At 50.8% G+C, this 21,900-nt stretch overlaps 2 protein-coding genes across 2 annotated transcripts; both read left to right on the top strand.

The window, feature by feature from the left end:
* Positions 1 to 3,850: 3,850 nt before the first annotated feature.
* Positions 3,851 to 6,269, top strand: LOC101758196 (ricin B-like lectin R40G2). Its single transcript, XM_004958665.3, has 6 exons — positions 3,851 to 4,148; positions 4,228 to 4,350; positions 4,439 to 5,119; positions 5,210 to 5,332; positions 5,591 to 5,819; positions 5,913 to 6,269. Coding segments are annotated over exons 1-6 (1,323 nt in total). The 5' UTR covers positions 3,851 to 3,983; the 3' UTR covers positions 5,915 to 6,269.
* A 3,671-nt stretch (positions 6,270 to 9,940) lies between these two features.
* On the top strand, positions 9,941 to 14,987 carry LOC101785333 (ricin B-like lectin R40G2). Its single transcript, XM_004959841.4, has 4 exons — positions 9,941 to 10,297; positions 10,399 to 11,143; positions 13,749 to 13,762; positions 14,092 to 14,987. Exons 1-4 carry the CDS (start codon positions 10,013 to 10,015, stop codon positions 14,731 to 14,733), a joined length of 1,686 nt encoding a protein of 561 aa, XP_004959898.1. The 5' UTR covers positions 9,941 to 10,012; the 3' UTR covers positions 14,734 to 14,987.
* Positions 14,988 to 21,900: the final 6,913 nt, after the last annotated feature.

The following is a 21,900-nucleotide window of genomic DNA, read 5'->3' on the forward strand; positions in this document are numbered from 1 at the left end:
TCTGGTGCGGCCGCCATTGCTTTCTCTTTCTTCCTCCAATCCTCCATAGTTGCATATAGAAAAAAAAAATGAGCTAGCTAGGCTGCTGTTGCCTGGGTAGTTAATAAAGTAGAGGTTGACAGACAATAACATGTTGTATGCCTGTTGCAATAAAATATGTGCACTTCTCAGGAAATCTTCCAAGTCATTATCCGTCTATAATATAATTTAATTGTGAATTTGACATGTTTTGGAATTTAAAAGTCAGGAATCTAATGTCACTAGGGATCGGAGCGGGTACATAAATAAAGAAACCAAATGATTGTGTTCCACTAGGCTGCAGGTTGTTTGTGATGTATGAGTATACGCGAGGCAGCCGTCTGCGTGCTTTAGCCCAGACCAAGCAAGAGCAAAGCAACCTGCAACCCCCAGCTATAAATAAATTAGAAACTAAAAAGCTTTGCTGCCGACAATTACTACTGATGATAAATCCAGGCTACTAACTGTCCCACTTTGATTTGATTATGTGGCACTTACTTTGACTGCTAGCTGTAGTAGTGACTGCCGTAAAAGTATACGCTTCTGATTCCGATCCAGCAGGTTAGACGATAAGCACGAACTGAACTGACCAGCGATGTGCTAGCTGGTAAAGAAAACAGGCATGTGCGTGAAAACATGCATGCTGCATTATTGAGGCAGCGTCGTCAGATCACTGGCAGGCGGCATACCGGCAGGTCAAGGCATATATATAAAAACTCCATGGAAATTAAAGAGATGAACAACCCATCGATGTTTGCCACTTCGCTATCATGGTGCGCTTTGAAAACCTTACTCTTTTCTTTTTTGAAAGCAAGATGCATGGTATACTACTAATAGTAATCTTCTTGCTTGAAGAGGGAGGTTTATATATGAATAATAATATGTTTAGTGGGAGATAATTGCTGTGTGCATGATGTTTATCCTTTTTGAGAAGGATGGCAGTATGTGCTGGGCGTTGATCCACCTGGTGATCCGATCCTTCGCCACCAAGCTAGGTAAATCCAGGTGATTTGGATAGGAGATGGTCGTCCACCTCGCTACGACGCAACCTGGGTACCTTCCGCCAGAGCATCGGGCATTGTTCGTTGTCATGGTCGATCTATCAGTGCAAGGTACGTATGTGAAAGGAAGGACGGCGACCTGGAAAACTTTCACTCGATCGATTGCTCAGTAAATGCATACATGGCGGATTGGTACATATACAACCATGATCATCGATCAAATAGTGAAAAGCACTCGGCGGCTTCATCACAAATAGTTGCGAGAGGAATCGATATGATCATCACATCTGCTCATACATGCATACAGGAGAAAGCAGGTGGAAGCTAGGGCTAGGACGAAATTGTGTAAAGCTTGCAGCAGCAGGTAGATGTGTGACGATGTGGTAGTGAGAAGTAGGGCAGGTGCAAGGTGGCAGTGGGAGAAAATGACGGCCGGATCCGTGGGCCGGGGTAGGTTGCGGTAATTGTCAACGTGATGCAAATCGAAAAGAAGAAGATCTGGCCCATGGATCGCCTGGTTTGTGGCCAACCAGGTGTCCGCCGTGGGATCGAGAGCACCAGCTGCACGTGCATTATATATGCGTAGCCATCGCTGCATGCACACGCACACACGCTACGGCACTCCTCGATCGTCTCCTCCAAGCATATATATACTTGCAGATGGGATTGCTCGTCGTGTTGGAATTTCTTCATGCTGCTTCTTTTGCCCGAAAAGGACGTGACGATCTCGATCTGGGGATGATATGACTCGACACGTACGGACGACCGGATCTAGCAACCACTACAAGAAACTATTTAATATGTGACGGAATAAATTTGTCAAGTATCACTAAAAAACCGTCATAAAGCAGTGTCGCTCCCGCGCCGCCTTGCCTCCGCTGCCTGTAGCTGCCGTCGACCTCTCTCCTCCTCTGAGGCCGCTGGCCATTAGAAGTTCCGAAACCCGAACCCTGAACCATAACCCTAATCTTAAGTACTGCCAGCCTCGACCACTGCCCACGGCCAGCGGTGACGTTGCCGTTGAGCTGCCCCCGCCCACCTTCTGCCCCTCCGGCAAGCTTCTACCCTAGCAACAACGTGTCACGAGTAAGGCGGCGGCACACGAAGAAGAAGGCGAGGCACGTGAGGAAGATGGAGATCGTGCGGCCAGCGGTGACCGCATGAATATCAAAGGTCTTCCATCTTCCGGAAGATGTATAGGTTTTCCGGACGTGGAGGAAGAAGAAGTGTGGGGGGCCACCTAGCAGTGCGGCGGAGGAACCTACAACTTGTGCGATCCATCGACTTGCACGCAGTCGGGCACGCGACCTGCAACTGCTGTCTGGGCCGCGCACCAATCACACACGCGTTTGGGGATTTGCTGCTGGGCCTTGTAACGACCACGGCCTGACTCGCGTATAGTGATGGGCCGGCGGCCTAACGGTCTGCTTTTCTAATGGACCATTCCTTTCTTTCTTGTGCACACATCTTTTGGGCCAACAGGAACCATACGTGGGCCAAAATTGTCTTCAAAAGAGATTCCCTGTTCTTGCTTATTGCTTCTTTCAAAGTGGGCGAACTGTGTGGATCAAAAAAAATTGCAGGCCGATTCTGTAGCAGTAAATCTCGTGAGCATGAACTGTTGGACGATTGGAAAATTTTTATTTGATTTAGTGATAGATATTTTCGATTAATTCTCGTATCTTCACACGGATCTGAAATCCTCCCCTAACGAAGATTTGTATATGCATTATTTTCTCAATCAAAATGTGACAATATCTATACGCACACGTTCCATTAAATCCTCCACCTGCCAAATGGATCCACACGCACCCTCTTGATTGGCACTTGGCAAAGACCAGAATGCCTTAGCATGGAAGGAAAACCGCACCACGGTCAACTCATCGGACGCGGACTGCAACAGCCACGGCGGCACCTTCTCACCAAACAAGCTCTGCACCGTCCGCGTGTCATCGACAGTTGGGGCCACGCCTGCGAAGGCGACCACACCAATACAGAGCATGACCCGGCGGGTGCGGTCGCCGGGGCGGCTCCGGCACTCCTCGGTCCTAACGCAGGCCGCGCCTACCATACCCCAGCCTTCATCTCGATCGGTCAGCACGCCACAGACCTGTAGGGGGCGTTTGCGTAGCCTGGCTCGTATATGGGAGCCAGGCTCAGCGAATGCAACAACGGTCCAATTGGTAATTGGTTGCTTGTACGCATCCAACCATGCTGTGGGTAGGCTGCTGGTAGAATATGTTTTTTTTCGCACGAGAAGCGTCGGATGAGATGAAAAAATTAAGACAAGTAGAATATGTTTGGTTGCTCGCACGCATGAGATGAAAAAATTCAAGGCAAGTATCATAATAATATTTATTTTGTATAAATATATTATAATACCTCTTTGTTTACATTATCAAATTTTAACGAGCTTCAGAAAACACTAATATTACTTAATGTATACTAATCACGTACTAATACCGTCATCAGCTGTAAGCCAACTCGCATGCAGCGAGCCAGGCTCGCGGGAAACGGAAACGGAAACGAAACTCGTTTCCTGGGAGCCAGGCCGAGCGTGCTCTTTTGCATGCACCGGGACAGGCCCAGGTCTCCGTACAGGCAACACAGCGTGAAGTTGCATGCTACCAGCTTGGTTGGATGTGATGCAGCTAACCAACGCGCCCTTGACCACCCACTGACGGGCTGACCCACGGGACGGTGTACAGGCCAGCCACGTCATCTCTAGCCGGTACGCGGCGGCGGTGGTGCGCGGCCTGCAGCTGATAGATGGGCGTCGATGGGCTGCAGTTGATAGATAGGCGCTGCAGACCACTGCCGGCCGGCTTCATTCCTCGCGCGCTATAAAAGCCGGGGCAGGGAGCGAGGCCAGTCACAGACATCCTCGGATCGGATCAGCCGCGCCGGTCCCCATTCCCCAACCTCCCTCCGTGGCTTGAGCTTCTGGAAGCGAAGCGAAGCACCATGTTCGGCCACCACCACCACGGCCACGAGCACGGCGGCAACCAGCCCCCGCCGCAGGACCAGACGCTGTTCAAGATCTTCTGCCGCGTCGACGATGGCTACTGCCTCACCGTGCGCCACGACGCCGTCGTGCTCGCGCCCATCAACCCGCGCGACGAGTTCCAGGTATTACGTCCTTGATTTCTCTGATCGATAGATCCATCTGTGTTCACGTGCTCATGATTTTGCTTTCTTATGCATGCAGCACTGGTACAAGGACATGAGGCACAGCACCAAGGTGAAGGACGAGGAGGGCCACCCGGCCTTCGCGCTCGTCAACAAGGCCACTGGACTCGCCATCAAGCACTCGCTCGGCCAGTCCCACCCGGTAAAGCCACTACTAGTGTTCTCTACTTGCTCGACGATCACCAAGGAGGAGATCCATGCATTCTGAGTGATTGCAATGATGCATGCAGGTGAAGCTGGCGCCGTACAACCCTGAATACGAGGACGCGTCGGTGCTGTGGACGGAGAGCAAGGACGTCGGCAAGGGCTTCCGCTGCATCCGCATGGTCAACAACATCCACCTCAACTTCGACGCCTTCCACGGGGACAAGGACCACGGCGGCGTCCACGACGGCACCACCGTCGTGCTCTGGGAGTGGTGCAAGGGCCACAACCAGAGCTGGAAGATCCTGCCATGGGGCGACGAGGCCTACGCACCGCCGCCGCCGCCACCGGCCTACGGCGCCGGCAGTGGCTACGCGTACCCGGGAGGCAGCCGGGGCCCGTACCCGCCTGGGCACCAGGAGCCTGGCTACGGGTACCCTCCCCCGCCGAGCGGCCCCGAGGGCTACGGGGCCCCGCCTGCCCACCAGGAGCCCGGCTACGGCTACCGCCCCCCGCCCGGTGGCCCAGAGGGCTACTACGCGCCGCCGCACCACCACCAGGAGCCTGGCTACGGCGGCTACCGCCCCCCGCCGCCGGGGAACACCGCCCCGGGATACGGCGGGGAGTACGGGTACAGCAACCTGCCCCGTGCGCTGGCGTCGGAGTCCACCGTGCGCGTCTACTGCAAGGCCGGCGACGGGTACAGCCTGACCGTAAGGAACGGCAACGTGTGCCTTGCACCAACCAACCCCAGGGATGACTTCCAGGTACTAGTAGCTAGAATGTTTTGATTATTTGTCATGATACAGCCTGATCAACGATGGTGATCTGACGATTAATATTGTTCTGTTCCATAGCACTGGGTGAAGGACATGAGGCACAGCACCAGCATCAAGGACGAGGAGGGGTACCCGGCGTTCGCGCTGGTGAACAAGGTGACCGGCGAAGCCATCAAGCACTCCCTGGGACAGAGCCACCCGGTATGTGCATTTGCATTTGCGTTGCATTGTTGTCAGTTCGACCACCAAACAGTTAGTCTGTTTCATGTTAGGTCGCTAGCAATCTCGTCAGTCAGTGTAGTGGTTGGCACGTACCTGTCTATCTTTACACGATTTCCTGATGGGCGTCACACCTCACACGTACGGTGTTGAATTTAGTACACTAGTTGATGTATCTGAAGCAACGCTACCAGTAATCCAACAACTCCATATCTGATGTTGATGATGAGCGACGTACAGGTCCGCCTGGTGCCCTACAACCCTGAGTACGTGGACGAGTCGGTGCTGTGGACGGAGAGCCGCGACGTCGGCCAGGGCTTCCGCTGCGTGCGCATGGTGAACAACATCTACCTCAACTTCGACGCCTTCCACGGTGACAAGGACCATGGCGGCGTCCACGATGGCACCACCGTCGTGCTCTGGGAGTGGTCCAAGGGCGACAACCAGCGCTGGAAGATCCTCCCCTGGTGTAAGCATCACATTGGAGTAGTCCTGGCTTCTTAATTTTCATCCTCGGAATCTCCGATCCCTTCACTAATTGGCTGGCTTGTTTGTTACGCAGAGATGAAGCCAAGCGTGACGTTGAGAGGACCGGCCAGAGGAACCTTGCTGCTGCTGTCTTGCCATCCGGCCGCTTCTTCATGTTGATCGAGTCGTCGTCGTCGTTCTAGTATCTTCTTCGCATTATCGGTTTTCAATAAAAGCTCCCCAGCAGCGACGATGTCATCAGATCGTGTCGCTCTTCCCTGCTGGCTTTAGTTTGTGTTTGGTCTTCTCCTTCTGAAAGACATGAATTTGAGGATGTTGATGATGAGTTTCAGACTTTGCCGATTCGTGACGCCTATGCATGTACCTGTCTATCTCCTCCTTAAAGACATGCATTTGAGGATGTTGATGATGATCTTGCGTTCTCTTGTTTTCATCTGACCGTGACACGCGCCTGATAATACTGTGACTAGGTGAACAGTATACTAATACTACTTGATAGTAATGCGTTGATGCGCAGCGTTGATTCTGATGTTGTTGGTGGCATAGGACGAAAGGGACTTTACCTTGTCAATTTCCACGGCGCCCAGCACGTACTACTGTACTACGCCTCTGTATTCTACTATATCAATCCAATCCTTAACGCCTAAGCATCTCAAGTCTGTCTTGGCTGCTGGAATTAACAATGCAGATGCATTGTTTACAGGTAACCAAAAAATAATCCTCTGACAACTTACTCCTTGAGGATGCAGACCTGCACATGACTGACAAGATAAATAAGCAGGTATGCCAATGCGAGGATGACGACCCGTGTGCTATGTTCTTTGTTAATGAAAGAAATACTGCACTTATCGACGTCAAGAATTATCAAATCCTATATAAGACGAGCGAGGTACCAAGCTAGAGTTGGTGATCCGCACTGATACGTTTGTGCTATCAGATTAGATGGAGACTGCAAAGTTGTAGTAGCTGGTAGGACCTGGCCTGCCTACCTCATACGATCTGGTCTGATCGGCGCCCAAGCACTTGACAGCACGTTCTTCTTCCAAGTCAAATTAGTTGGTGCCGCTGAAATGCTCATCGAAACAACCTTCACCCAATCACACCAGGACAACCAAAGTTGAGCATTGCACTTGCACAGCAGCAACGCGGTGTCTTTTCCCATCCTAGTTCCACAACGCTCATAGGACAGACATAGATCACGAGCAGCGAGTTAGGGGGTGTTTGGTTCCACGGATTAAGATTCAGTCCCTGTCACATTGAATGTTTAGATACTAATTAGGACAACTAAACATGAGCTAATTATAAAACCAATTGCACAGATGAAGGCTAATTCGCGAGACGAATCTATTAAGCCTAATTAGTTCATGATTTGATAATGTGGTGCTACAGTAACCATTTGCTAATGATGGATTAATTAAACTTAATAGATTCATCTCGCGAATTAGCACAGGGTTCTGCAATTAATTTTATTTAGCTCATGTTTAGTCCTCCTAATTAGCATCTGAACATCCGATGTGACACTACACCCCTAGATTGTGAAAGGTAGTAACTGCGATCCACCGAACGTTGGTGTGCTCGGCTGGTGACGCGCCCAGATTTCACGCAAATCAATCAGCCGTTACTCTCGGCAGGTTTCAAAATTTCACACGTTTCCGTGGGTTTGGAGTAGTTTGGGTTCCATGTATAATCAGCTCAGAGAGCCAAGGCACTGTAATAATCCCATCCGTTGTGAACCACACAGAGATAGCGAGCTTGTGCACTTTTTACCTACAATGGAGTACTATGATGAAATAATTGATGCACGGCTACTATGATGACATCAGGAGTTGCTAACCTCCTTTGCTAAAGGTATCATGAGTTGGTGATCCACATCGACACCTTTTCTGCTTCGAGATGGACACACACACGTCTTTGATCGGGATTTCGAGTTTTGGACAGGGAGAACGCATTTGGCAATCCAGGCCTTTGTCTAGCGAAGCAAACTGCAAACCTACCTGATGTGCATGCCACCGTCCAGATAAAACCTGCCAAGCTTTGCAAACATACTAGAGCAAGTTCTTGAAGAGAGTTGTTGGTGTGGTGCCCATGGGAATTTGGGATTACATACCAAAAACCCCACCTAACCGCACCAGGACAACAAGGTTTACCATCACAACGCGTCGTACCTTTCCCAACGCTCACTGGATTACAGGACACATAGCACGAGCAGTGAGTCAGTGACTAGTGATGTTACTGAATGAAGTCATTCAGGCCTCATTTGCAGCTTACAGGACAAATTTCACCTACTCCCACTGGTAAAAGTACTGGCGGTAACTGGTCGCAGCAATGGCAGAGCGAGCTGGAGCGGTTCACTCTCTCATCATGAAAGTAGGAAACTGCCTGCACCAACCAACGTTACTGGACTCCGCTGACGACGCGCCCAGCCACCAGGTTTCACGCGGCGGACCAGCCGTTGCTCGGTTGCTCCGCGCAACGCTCCAGATGTTCGGAATCCTTCACCTGTTTTTGTTGGACGCGGTAGTTGAGAGTTCAAACTTGAGATCGAAATGGCTCAAACTTCATCCGGAAAATGGTTCAGAGTTGGCACAGAGCAAGGCTAGTACTACAAAGCAATGCTCACTTTTCTGTTCAGCAAAACGATGCGAATGGTGTCGAAATTTTGAACATTCTGATCCATTTCACAGATAGTGACACTCGTGCAGGCAAGCTGACTGGCTGGAAGATTCTTATCAGGTAAGAGCCAGGGAATGGGAGAGATGTGCTCATCGGAATCGAACTAGGGAATGGTGACGGCTTTTCAATTTCGCTTGCTGAGTTCTAAGCTGGTTCCTTGTCCTTTTAACCGTGGCAAATTACCGCTAAGCACTGTGCTTCCAACGTCGCCGTATCATTATCTACGATAAGCCTGGCACGTAGATCGACACAGCATACAGAGATAAAGGTGCACAAGCAAGTGTCATCCATGATCGGAGTCAAGTAGTCCGTTTCTGTTTCTAGTGTAACAGAAAGAGAGGAAGATTACAAAAACCCAGCACAACTGGGGTGCTGTGCACCGCACCGGCAGGAATCCCAGCCTCCGTTGTTTTTGCGGGGAATCATACAGCGTCGGGTTCACGCGTCTATCTGTGGCCACTGGTGGGTGCACATCTTCGTTACAGCATTTTTCTAGTTTCAATCCAAGAATTTTGCAAAGACAAGAATCAAATTTCCCTATATTGAAAAGATGCATTTTTTTTTGGAAGGAAAGCCGCATATTGTCATTCGTGTCGACTAAAGAAAATTCTATGCCATGCGGCACCGAACAGCATGGTCTCTGGTTCTCTGAAAAAAGAGCCCGGACGCTGTAGTTGAGCGAGCACAAAACTTCTGAATTTTCGGTGCAAACCCGGGGAAATGCTTTAGTTAGAATCTGAGTAGATGGAGTACTGACGACGTCAATCTAAGAACTGAAGGGAATGCTGACAGTGCAATGAACTGTGCTCCACGAACCTGTCACATGCTCACATCAGAGGCAGGCCACGCCATCTGCATAGCTAGGATTGCTAAAATGCAGCCAAGTGTAGGGTACTACTGGCACAACCTTGAAGCGTGTGATTCACTGTTCCTTTCACAATGGATATCCTGGCATGGCATGGCCAGCCCTCCTTTGCATGCAGCTAATGCAAACAAAACAAAACGAAATTTTGTTGCAGTAGCTGTGCTCCAGTAATCCTTCACATTAGATTGATGACCATCCAGCCAGGCCTTCGCTGCACTGCATGACACCTTCAGGAAGGGTAGTAAGGTTAGGTTCATCGAACCAAAAATCTGCCAGTACAAACTCCCAGATTTCAAACGGCTAGAATGCAAAACATGACAAAAGTTTCTTCACCAAATCATGGTAATCAGGGACTGTAAACACGCTTATCACGAGGGATCCAACGCGGAGAATCACCGGGCCCCACTTGCCAGCGAGAGAGCCGGCAGTTTTTACTTTTTAACGCTAGCTGCCAATTACAGGTAGTACAGTGTTTTACTGCCGATGACTCATTTCCTGGTCATCCAGTGAGTCCAGGGCAGCCGTTAGGGACTTGGCCGCTGGCCTGCGCTATAAAACGCGGCGGCGGGGCAGCGCCTCTCCTCGCACCTCATCACAATTCACCACAGCTCACACTCCACACCTGCCAACCGAAGATGTCGTGGTTCGGGCACCACCACCACAACCAGCCGGCTCCCCCGGCGTCGGGCCCCAACCAGGTGTTCAAGATCTTCTGCCGCGCCAACGAGAATTACTGCCTCGCCGTCCGCGACGGCGCCGTCGTGCTCGCCCCCGCCAACCCCAAGGATGACCACCAGCACTGGTACAAGGACATGCGCTTCAGCACCAGGGTCAAGGACGAGGAAGGCATGCCGGCCTTCGCCCTCGTCAACAAGGCCACCGGCCTCGCCATCAAGCACTCGCTCGGCCAATCCCACCCGGTAAGTATTTACTTGTCTGTCTGTACATGTTCATCTACCATCAGCAAGGAGATGGAGATCGATTCTGATTGCAATCCGATCGATCCATATGCTGTATGCAGGTGAAGCTGGTGCCCTTCAACCCTGCCGAGGAGGACGCGTCGGTGCTGTGGACGGAGAGCAAGGACATCGGCAAGGGCTTCCGCTGCATCCGCATGGTCAACAACACCCGCCTCAACTTCGACGCCTTCCACGGCGACAAGGACCACGGCGGCGTCCACGACGGCACCACCGTCGTGCTCTGGGATTGGTGCAAGGGCGAGAACCAGAGCTGGAAGATCCTGCCATGGGGCCCCGAGGCGCACTCCCCCGCCGCCGGGCCCGGGAACGCCTCCATCGGCGGCGTCCCCGTGCACACCGTCCGCGTCTTCTGCAAGGCCGGCGAGGACTACAGCCTGACGGCGCGCAACGGCACGGTGTGCCTGGCGCCCTCCAACCCCAGGGACGAGTACCAGCACTGGATCAAGGACATGAGGCACAGCACCCGGATCAGGGACGAGGAGGGCTACCCGGCCTTCGCCCTCGTCAACAAGGTCACCGGCGAGGCCATCAAGCACTCCACGGGGCAGGGCCACTCCGTCAAGCTGGTCCCCTACAACCCGGACTACAAGGACGAGTCGGTGCTCTGGACCGAGAGCCGCGACGTCGGCGACGGCTTCCGCTGCGTCCGCATGGTGAACAACATCTACCTCAACTTCGACGCCTTCCACGGCGACAAGGCCCACGGCGGCGTCCACGACGGCACCGAGATCGTGCTCTGGGAGTGGGCCAAGGGCGACAACCAGCGCTGGAAGATCCTCCCCTGGTGTAAGTGTACATCCATGCCATTGATGCCCTGCCTTACATCCTTTGAAAATCTCATGTTTTCCAATCAATGGTTGCTTGCGTTCGCAGAGATCGATGGAGACGGCGGAACCTGATGGACTGGAACCAAGTAGCTGCTACCTAATAATAACCGATTACTGCAGCGATTGAATAAACCGAGTGTTATGTTGTAATCGCGGATTTCGGAGTTGTATTTGCGTCAGACTGTCGGTCACAGTGTGACTAGTGTCCTGTCCCTTCTGTGAGCCTGGCCTTAGTGCCTCACCATGTGAGGAGTGACCTGTATTGTGGAGGAGTAGCCTCGATCTGATCCTGCATTGTGGTGCGATCCTTCTGGCTTTCTTTCGATTTCCGGCGCCACAACTCTGTATCATCTCGTCTCCTTTGTTCTACTGAATGAATATGCATCTGCATTCTGTTTCACCTATCTTTGCGCTGGGGACCAACTCTGTTCCATGGTCCACGTGAAACCCCCAGGTTGTTCGCGGAAAACTTTCTTTTTAATAACAGAGCGCTGCAAACCGACGCCTGTGCAAAGCAATCTTTTTTAAAAAAATAAGCAGAGCACTGCTGATTCATTTAAGAAGAAAGAAATTCGAAGTTACAAGTAGTTCGATATTATATAAATTGATGATCGCGCTGCTCTTAAACATTAAAATAAATCAAACTGTGCCGGACAAATGTCAGTCACGGTGGAACTGCAGCTTTCCTGGAGATATAGATGTACAGTCGGGCCTCCCGGCGGTCCGGCACGGGCCCAGCATGGCCCGTTCATTTTTGTGCTGGGCCTGGCCCGTCACGACAACCCTGTCGTGCCAGGCTGGGCCAGCCCACGAGCCTCAGTCACGGCCCAGCCCGTAGTGCCTTTTTCGTGCCGGGTCGACCCGAATAGCCCGGTATTTTTTACGTGTCGTGCCGGCCTACAGCCCGTTAAGAAAAAGACTTCACCGAATGAGCGTCTGATTCATAATCTAACACTTTCATTTGAACACATAGAAATTCATCACATTCATCAGTTCATCACATATTCACATTCACACATATTCATCACGTGCATGGAGCTGGGGAGCGGCCAATTCAAGCACTCGAGGTGTCGGATCTGCCGATTCGAGGCGAGGAGGCGCCGGATCAGAGGATTTGAGGTCGAGGGCTCGAGACGAGGAGGTGTCGGAGCAGGACGGGACGCCATGTTGCCGTCGGCCGTCGGCACCTCGACGGGACTGCGGTCTGCGGGTGCGCCGGTGCGAGACAGGGGGATGGGGGAGGACTGGAGGAGGAGGCGATGGCCGCGAGTGGAGGAGGCGAGGTGAGGAGGCGAGGAGCGGAGGAGGCGAGGCGAGGAGGCGGCTGGTGAAGGGGTAGAGTTTGCGGTTGCGAAGGGGAGGCCGAGGCCGGTGGGGGGCATATATATGCCGGGCGCTCCCGATCGTTGGTGGGCTGCAGAGTTGGGCCGGCTTGACGGGCCATCAACGGACCGGCTGTTCGATTTCATGCCGGGCCGTGCCGCCCGTCGGGCCTAGGCGGCAGCCCACGCCCGGAACGAAGCATCGGGCCGGGCCGAGCTTAGGATGGGCCAAAAATGGGCTTCGTGCTGGGCTGTCGGGCTACAGGCTGCATGTACATCTATACGTGGAGAGAACTGGACGAGCTGGGCCTGCTCGCTCGGCTGCCAGCCCAAGTATCTGCCGCAGCAGGCCCATTACATCCAGGTCCAGCCCCTGAAAGATGGGCCTTCTGAAACAAGCAAAATCTCGGTTTATCTGGCCTAAAGCGGGCCCAACCAAACCGACTTGGAATCGAAACTCAACATGTTAAAGCAGGAAAGGATCAATAAATGCTGCGATCAGAGAAGCACATTGTTTTTGCTGCGGTGAAGAGACGAGGAAAAAAAATGTACTGCAGTGTTCGTTGTGCAGTTCTTCCTCATGCACTGTGCGCGCTTAAGTTTGTAGTCCTACTTTGCCTACTCTACCAATTCAAGACTCTATGTTATAATCTGCGCATTCTGATTTTTTTTTATCATTACCATCTCTGTATTATTTTCTCCGATCCATAGCCCTGCTGCTGCTTTGGTGACCTGTTCTTCACAAATATCACTCCTGCTATGTCGAATCTGAATTTCAAATAAAAGTACTAGCTCATTTCTTTTACAAGAATATTTCAGAAAAATGTCCAGGAACTATAAAGAAAATAATATGTTTTCAATAACTGTGGAAAAATATATTATGCATCTACTTGAACGTTTGCGTATATTACGTGTTGAAAAAAAAGGAAAAGAAATCCATGGGCTTCCCGGTGAAGCATTTTTCTAAGAAAAAAAAGTTGAAACTGGGAGGGCCGAGGAAACGGAATGGGCCTTCTTGTTTCCAAAGGAGAAAACTGGGCCAGTATCCCTGATGCAAAACAACTGCAAATGTACGCAGAGTGCAGATAACAGTAACGCGCAGCATCTAGAAGGCACGTAAACCAGAAGGAATACGTCGATAACGATTCGAGATAATCATCAACGAAAAATATTCGAATTCGCTGCTTAATTGGATCCCATTAGTTTTTTTTATTCTTTGAGCATTATTACGTTTAATTCCAGGCCTCCAGCTTGCGGTTAAGCACAACGCGTGCCCCTCCACAACTTTGTATCCTCGCCGTCAATAATGGCCGCAGAGCAACGATTCTTCTCAAAACGACTAGAAACGGAATCACGCAAAGCTGGGCTGCTAGTGTCGCATGGCATCATCCTTCCTGCCCATGCACGCCCCCGTCGCTCGATAGATGCAGATCGCCATCGATCACCTGCTACACCGCGCAGCGTGATGCTAACGCCACGCACCCACGATGCAGCGCCGCGACGCGAGAGCCCTATAAATCCCCCGTCCGTTGCCCTATAAATCAATCACACAAACAAGAACCACAACACAAGTGCTTGCTGCTAGCTGCTTAAGAAAAGAACCAGGCACACCAAAGAGAGAAGAGAGATGGACTTTTACGGTGGTCGTGAGCGTTACGGCGGCGGTTACGGCGGCATCGCGACGCCGGGGTACGCTCCGCCGGTGCCGTACGGGATGTCGCAGGTGAACATCGAGGGCAAGGGTTGCGGGCGCCCTCTGCCGCCGCAGCCGACGGTGAAGGTGTACTGCCGCGCCGACCCCAACTACGCGATGACGGTCCGCAACGGCAAGGTGGTGCTGGCGCCGGCGAACCCCAAGGACGAGTACCAGCACTGGATCAAGGACATGCGGTGGAGCACGAGCGTCAAGGACGAGGAGGGGTACCCGGCGTTCGCGCTGGTGAACAAGGCCACCGGGGAGGCCATCAAGCACTCCCTGGGGCAGTCCCACCCGGTGCGCCTGGTGCCCTACAACCCGGACTTCCTGGACGAGTCGGTGCTGTGGACGGAGAGCCGCGACGTCGGCAACGGCTTCCGCTGCGTGCGCATGGTGAACAACATCTACCTCAACTTCGACGCGCTCCACGGCGACAAGTGGCACGGCGGCGTCCGCGACGGCACCGAGATCGTGCTCTGGAAGTGGTGCGAGGGAGACAACCAGCGCTGGAAGATCCAGCCATACTACTGAACAACTGATTCATCATCTGCCTCATCCCTATGCACGCTACTACGCCTGCAGGAGCAGGAGCATGGAGATCTTGAAATGATATATGGAATAATTGTCTAGCCTCGTCACTAGACAAAAGCAGGATCAAGCGCTTACTTATGGTCATGTATGCGTTGCATGTGTACCTACTGTATGTAATAACCAGTTGCGATACCATAAAGTATCTTCAGTGTATTCGGCCGTGAAATACGTATATGTATGGTGATTAATACCGATGGGCTGTTGAAACACCGATCCAACCAAAAAAATGAACGGGCGGGCCAGAACGAACGATATTGCCCGAAGTTTTGGCTCGGCCCGTCTGTCCCTTCTCCTTCTTTTTTGGGCTGGGCCAGAATTTGTGCTGAACTGGTTCTGTCCGTTTTTTTCCGCCAATCCTGCATGGCTTCCAGTAGCCCCTTAGTTATATAGCTTCAATTACCTTGTCCGTTGGATGTAACCACGATTCCTAACCCTACCCTACCTTCTTCCCTGCTTAAGCCGCCGCCACCGCTACCTGCCATGCCCACTCGGGATCCTGACGTCGTGCACCTCCCGTGTCACCGCTGCCTCCTGCAGCCCCGAGCCTTGCCGCCTCCCGCGCGCTGCCAGCAGCCGACCGCGACCCCGAGCTCCAACACCCATGGCCCCTAGCTCCGCCTCCTCCTGTGTGCCGCCGCTGCGGCCCCTGCACGCTTCGTCGCCTCCTGTGCTACGCGTGGTCCCGTGCTCCGCTGCCTCTCGCGTTGCTGCTACCCATCGCCGGAGAAGAAAACGACCGAGATAGGGAAATGTTGATGTTTGTTCGAAAAAATGTTGAATGCATTCCTCTCAAATGTTGATGCAATTATCGATAAATCTTGAATCTATTTTTTCAAAATATTGAAAATGGATTGTGAAAAATGTTGAAAATGGTATACATTTTTCAAAAATGTTGAATGTAGTATTTCTAAATGTTGATCTATTTCTCAGAAAATATTGAATGTATTCTAAAATATTGAATTTACTTATCTATAAGTTGGGTCTATTAGTTAGATCTAATGGGCTTTAAAGCCATATTGCTTATCCAGCCAGCTATGTAGGAGCTTTTTTGTGCTACTATAAAAAAACAGATGAGAGCATGAGAATGCGGAATTTTGTGAATTGTGATGTTTATTCACATTGATGGGCCGATATTTTAGTTAAGATTGCAGCCCACCCAAAGAAACGGGGTGCAGCATATATGGTATCATGTCGCATGTTGGTGCGGTACCAGTTGATGGGCCGATATCTTTCCGTCTCGGTCCTTCCCTATTTGGTTGGGCAGGGTATCATGTCGCATGTCGGTGCGGTACCAGGTGGCGTTGCCTGCGCGCACCGGCAGCAGCACGCCTGCCGGCGATTTGAGTGCGGCGCCTTCCGTTCCACCACCGTCCACGAGTCAAAGCATGGCACGGCGCGGTGTTCTATTCCATTCCAACCAAGAATTCTGGTGTCAGCTGATCGGCGTCCCAGGGCAGGGCAGGGTCAGAGGCTGGAAACCCGGAGCAACCTGTGAGTCTGCAACACACGTACTCCCAAACCTGATGGAGATGGTCAGAGGCAGAATCCACGGATTCATGGGCCGTCGCTAGCTTTACCGCTTTCCAGGGCGCACGAGCATTGACACGGACATGCTTGCTATTGCCTAGTACTAGCTACCTAGGTCAAATAATGTTACATTTACCTTGATGACTCTATGCTCACTAGCCTGTCATCGTCTTGCTTTTGCAAATTGCTTGGTAGCCTCCGTCTTCTTCTTCTTTCGATCTGTACAGTAATTATATTGGCCTTTCATCGCACATCTTTCTTTTCTAACTTGCAGGCTATCTGATGTAAGAGCATCTCTTGCAGTCTTCCAATAAATATTTTCTAATAACTAGCTAATAGGATATCCCAACATCTATTTTATTGTTATTGGGAGAGTTAATTTTGCAGTCTCCCAATAATCTCATCGCAATCCAAATATCGTATTGGAAGAGTCACAACTCCCTGGGAGAGTTGGGGTGAATTATTAAGGTGTCTTAATAATGATTGGGAAAGAGGAAAAGTAAAGGGAGACAACTGGAGCACTATTTTTTTACGAACACTCCCAATACGATAGTTGGATTGGGAAAAAGGAGACTGCTGGAGATGCTCTAACTGCGTCAAAATTGGTCGGTCCGGTGCTAGGCTGCTAGCTAGGTAGTTCCATTCCATCACCTTTATTTTTTAAACACAAAAACCATACTGCACACATTTGTCCAAACCGTTGTTGTTCAAATACTTGTGCTGCCACAGTGGCCTGCATGGAAATAGGCCGGCCACCAACTACCCTAGCCCAGCACTAGTATATCTCACCGGCATGTCATGTCTAAAATAAGTCAAGCAGAAAATCATGTCATGACACCAAAGTCAAGCAGAAAATCCATCATCCACCCTAAAGATAATTTATATACAACTCATGAACAATCTAATCATCGAGGTGACACCAGTGTACCGATGACCAACTTGTTTATTGACCTTTGCCATCCATCCATTCTCAGTGAAGTTATTATATTTTATTAATTATAACCTTAAGCTGCCCTATGCATTGCAACTTGATAGCATTTACAGTGACATTATTTTTTGTTCCGATTAAACCATGCTACTACCAACTGGTGTAGGGCGTATACGTTCCGTTCCGTGGCAGCGCGCAGCAATGACATTTCGGGGAGAAATAATGTCATGTCAATGCCAAACTGCCACGTAAATGGCGTAAGTTACATGCATTGAAATTATCTAAGATTATGGGCAACAGTTGTGGATTATGAGAAACTACATACTCCCCGGTCGTACAGCCAACCTACCAGTACAAAACGTTGACCTTACGACGGTGGGGACAGAAAGAAAGAAAAAAGGTCGTGGCAAAACCAACAGCACATCGCCACATGTACAGCGAAAAACATATGGACAATGTTTGCAAAAAAAATGTACTCACTGTAGCTTTGGAGTATTATACTCCTCTTTTCTGGCCGGATGTGGTGGCCAGATAGTCCACATGTTCCCCAATCATTTCTTCAAGGGAACATAGCTTTTTCCTAAACAAAATGTACTTGCGCACAGTTATATCCCTTTTGATGTTTCTAGGCACAAGATCCTTGTGTACTGCTGCGCAGTGATACTTTGATTTGGACATTCTCGTAGACTTTGGACTCGTAGACCTGGCTACATGCACGACATGCTACAGCTAGCAGCATAAACTAAAGCATTTTGCTGTGCTTCATCCTTTGGACTTTGGCTATGGAGAGACCCGCAAGTTTCCCTTGCTCGAGAAACTGTCATCAAGCGTGCAGTGTTAGTCTTGCTTGCACAGTTGCACTGGACATGTCATGCATGCATGCTGGGATCTGATACATCTCCTCCGATCCAATCCACGAAAAATTCATTTGTTTGCATTGTCTCTGATGATGATTTAGATTACTAAACGAGCCGCGCTGTTAATAAGGCTCCAGTAAATAAATGAGAAGCGACGGTGGTTGCTTGTGTACGAGCATATATACATCTCTGACTCTGTGGAGGAGCATTTTTTAACAGAGGCCTTTGCATTGTTAATTACTTGTTAGGATTAATCATCTGACCTGACGCCAAGTCGGCAACGCAAGAGCTGTTGCATGCATGTACAGAAGAACAAGTACACGCCGATGGCCTAGCCAGCTGCAGCTAGCCCGCAGCCTAGCAAGATGTGTGCAAGGCGTGCGTCATGGCGCGCTCTGGCTTCTCTGGTTGCGAATGGTCGATCGAGTCGTTGCGTCAGCGTGGTGGCGAAGCATGCAATTTGCACATTTACAAATGTGGATCATCGTCAGCACTTTAGCAGCTAGCCGATGTTGCTGGGAATGGGATGGACTGATGGACATGACGACGACATATATCCATGGTGTTGTGTGCGTGTTGCAGTGTTTAATTTTGGCGTGCAAGTGCTGCCACCACTACACTATCTAGTAGCAGAGCAGCCGGCCAGCAGCTATAGGCTCGTCAGCAACTCGCAAGCTCCATCGGCCGATCGATCGAGGCTCCTAGTCCTCCTCGGCCGGCAAGCGAACATGCATGTGTGCCGGGCGACACGAAATCTTGGCATGCGGCCAACGCTAGAAGGATAGATTCCGACGCCACTGCGCGCGCGCGCTCGATTCGGCATATCTCCTCTCCTCCCTTGCAATGCTCCCCAGGATCCAGATTTTTAAAGTACAGTGTTGGCAACAAGCCAGCTAGTGGTTCCAGAATTCCAGCGGATGCATGCCAGAGCCCGGATCAGCTAGCTCGTGATCAGTACTGTATGTATACTAGTAATAGGAAATCTCAAGACACTGACAAACCGAGAATCTGCGTGCTTTGCTGAATTGCAACGCAATGTCCTCGCACCCTCACCTGACAATAACACGCCATCAGATAATAAGCATGCATGCGTGCATGCGTTTAATTCCTTGTCTCTGAAAGTTGCGGTCGATCGTCACCGCCCATATTGTGTCTGCATCAGCTAGCGAAAACCATATAAAGCATGCGTGTTTTGATGACTTGCAAGTTTGTTCACCACCGCCGCCACCGTCCATTTCTTACCTTAAGCTAGCTAGCAAACCAGTTGGATTACTGCTACGTTCCCTGCACCATCATGCTGTATGTAGCACCTAGTAGCAGATGGATGTGCGATTGAGCATGCAGACGATGGAGCATTCGTGGACAGGGTTGGCAACCCAACAAAAGAACCCCAGCAGACGACAAAGGTCTGTGATCGCATTATTGCCACCGATTGCTAGATTCCATGCATGGATGCATATGATCAGATATAAACCCGGCCGGGCCGTGCACTCAAAATTGTGCCAAGCATATGCCATGCATGCGTTAGACCTGCCGTCGACGTTGCCTGATCGATCGTCCCTGTCCAGCTCCGGCCAACTGATGATTGAACACTACCACCCATACCGCCGTGTCCTGGAACGTCACAAGCGTGCTGCCATGGCATTCAGATAGAGCATTATATTGCAGATCAAGTTGAGGGGAAGATGAAAAAAAAATAGCATATGTGACTTGTCTGACACGTGTTGAGGTAGGCAGCCCAAACTGCGCGTGCCATATATGCATCCTGATGGCATGGATGAATTCTATGACTGGCTCAAACGACACCAGCTGCTGCATATTATATACACTAGTGGCCTCAGGATCATCAATTCGGAAGAAGATGCCTCCCTTTCTCTTGAAAAAACGGATCCTTATCATGCCTAATCATGTGTGTTAGCCAGAAGAAAGAGATGGAGTCCCCGACGACCGTCCTGCCTCTTTGATCCCATCATTGGTACCTATTCATTGATTAATTCCTCCCTCGAGGTTGATGCATAGTAGTAGTAAATTATTCAGCAGTGATCGCTTTGCCAAGCACGATGCTGATTCTTCGCCTATCCATAGCGAGACCACCTTATGCATGTGCCGATATTTTCAGACCGGCCGCCGGTCACAGGCGTCGGCTCCACGGTCGGCACGGTGCCCGGTGGCGGCGCCGCGCCGGGCATCGCGAGACCGCCGCACCGCCGTGCTCGATGCATGCGTACGTACGTGGTGGTTCCGGGAAGTTACCGCACGCCGCGCGCGTGCGGATTAAGAAATGGGTTAGGAGTTGAAATTACCCGTCGTTCCGCGCAGTTTCACCGTGCCTAACAAATTAAAGGACGGTGAACAGTAACAAAAAGTTAACTGTGTTAATTATTGGCGCACGACGGCGTGCGTGACATGAAAGGAGGCACGGACGGCGGCGCGGCGTGGTTGGTCGAGCACGAGGCCGGCCGGCGGAGACGCACGCATGATTTGGGTTCTCGGGTCTCGGTACTTGCTCCATGATCGTTGGTGAGGCTGTTGAATTTCTAGCGCATGCAGGCGTTGAATTGTAGCAGCAGTACTGTGTGAGGAAATATGATGCTCACAAGTCTGATAGAACTATTTTGTCAGCTGTGGGAAAAAGTCTGAAACTTTGGTCACGGGGTGTTCAGTTCTTGTGCTCTTGTTGCTTTTGCAGGTCACCTAAACCATTGACTGCATCTCAATGCAAGATGAAGAATTCAGGAAGCTGGTTTATTTGTCCTGCTCCAGTCATCGCTTTGACTAGCTCAAAAGGGATTTATGAGCTAGAGAAAGTCAGAAGGATCAAGGATGCGATGGGAACGAACCTTAAAAACAATAAAAACAGAGGAAAAACGAACTCTTGGAGCAAAGGCTACACGTCGTTTTCCTCGCGGCGCTCGTGCGGCCCGTTAATTTGGACCGTGGCATCTCCATCTGAGGTGTGAGCTGATGAGAGACGAGGCGAACGAACCGAACCACTCGTGCGCAGCGACTTTTTGGATCAGATTAGGGTAGGGTAGGGTTAGTTGGGCCCGTTGCAAGGGGCTACGCGACCGGGCCCCGCCGGCCGCACCGGCGCCCGCGTCACCACGGCCAAGGCCAGTGCCGGCGGTGCCGTGGATTGGATTGGAACCTTTGTTTCCATCCCCATCGATCCGTTGCAGGCTAGGCTAGGCTCACCCTTGGCTTCCAAGCACTCTGCACCGTCCCCCGGCCGGCCGGCGTCCGCTTTTGCTCGCGCCTCCGCTCGTCACCGAAAAAACGCCCTCGCATCTCGGCTCCGGCTGGGCCCACTTCTATATTTTCCTATGGAACTTTTATATTTTCCATGGAAGCCCGGGCGGGGGCCCCACTCGCGTGGCCGGTTCCTATGTGGGTAGCCCATTTGGACCACTAGCTAAACCGACTCGCTCTAGATTCTACTGCTCGTGTAAAACCCACTCACAAATCACCTCGTACTAGTATGATTATATACAATAATATTGAAAATATGCCAATAAGCAACCCAACCAAAAAGGACAGGGAGTTTCTACAATTCACTATAGGTATAAAAAAAAGAGTTTTGACCCAGTTTATAAAAAAAAAAGGCCCCGAGAACTTACAATCTGATAGTTTAAGTTTTATTCATGTAAACTCAATCACTATCAACTCATATAACATCATTATATACAATAAGATTAAGCGATGCCAGTTTATTTTTTCAAAGCAACCTCCAAGAAAGATATAAGGTATAGGTAAAAGAGAGTTGAGCCATCTTACAAGGGAAAACGTATCCGAAAA

Source organism: Setaria italica, chromosome II (genome assembly GCF_000263155.2).
Source record: "Setaria italica strain Yugu1 chromosome II, Setaria_italica_v2.0, whole genome shotgun sequence".
NCBI classification, from domain to species: Eukaryota; Viridiplantae; Streptophyta; class Magnoliopsida; order Poales; family Poaceae; genus Setaria; species Setaria italica.

Excerpts from the sequence above, each read along its gene's own strand:
- LOC101758196 (XM_004958665.3), top strand. The coding sequence starts at position 3,984 with ATGTTCGGCCACCACCACCACGGCCACGAGCACGGCGGCAACCAGCCC. Across the intron at positions 4,149-4,227 it reads ACCCGCGCGACGAGTTCCAG|CACTGGTACAAGGACATGAG; the intron begins GTATTACGTCCT and ends TTATGCATGCAG. Across the intron at positions 4,351-4,438 it reads CGCTCGGCCAGTCCCACCCG|GTGAAGCTGGCGCCGTACAA; the intron begins GTAAAGCCACTA and ends TGATGCATGCAG.
- LOC101785333 (XM_004959841.4), top strand. The coding sequence starts at position 10,013 with ATGTCGTGGTTCGGGCACCACCACCACAACCAGCCGGCTCCCCCGGCG. Across the intron at positions 10,298-10,398 it reads CGCTCGGCCAATCCCACCCG|GTGAAGCTGGTGCCCTTCAA; the intron begins GTAAGTATTTAC and ends TGCTGTATGCAG.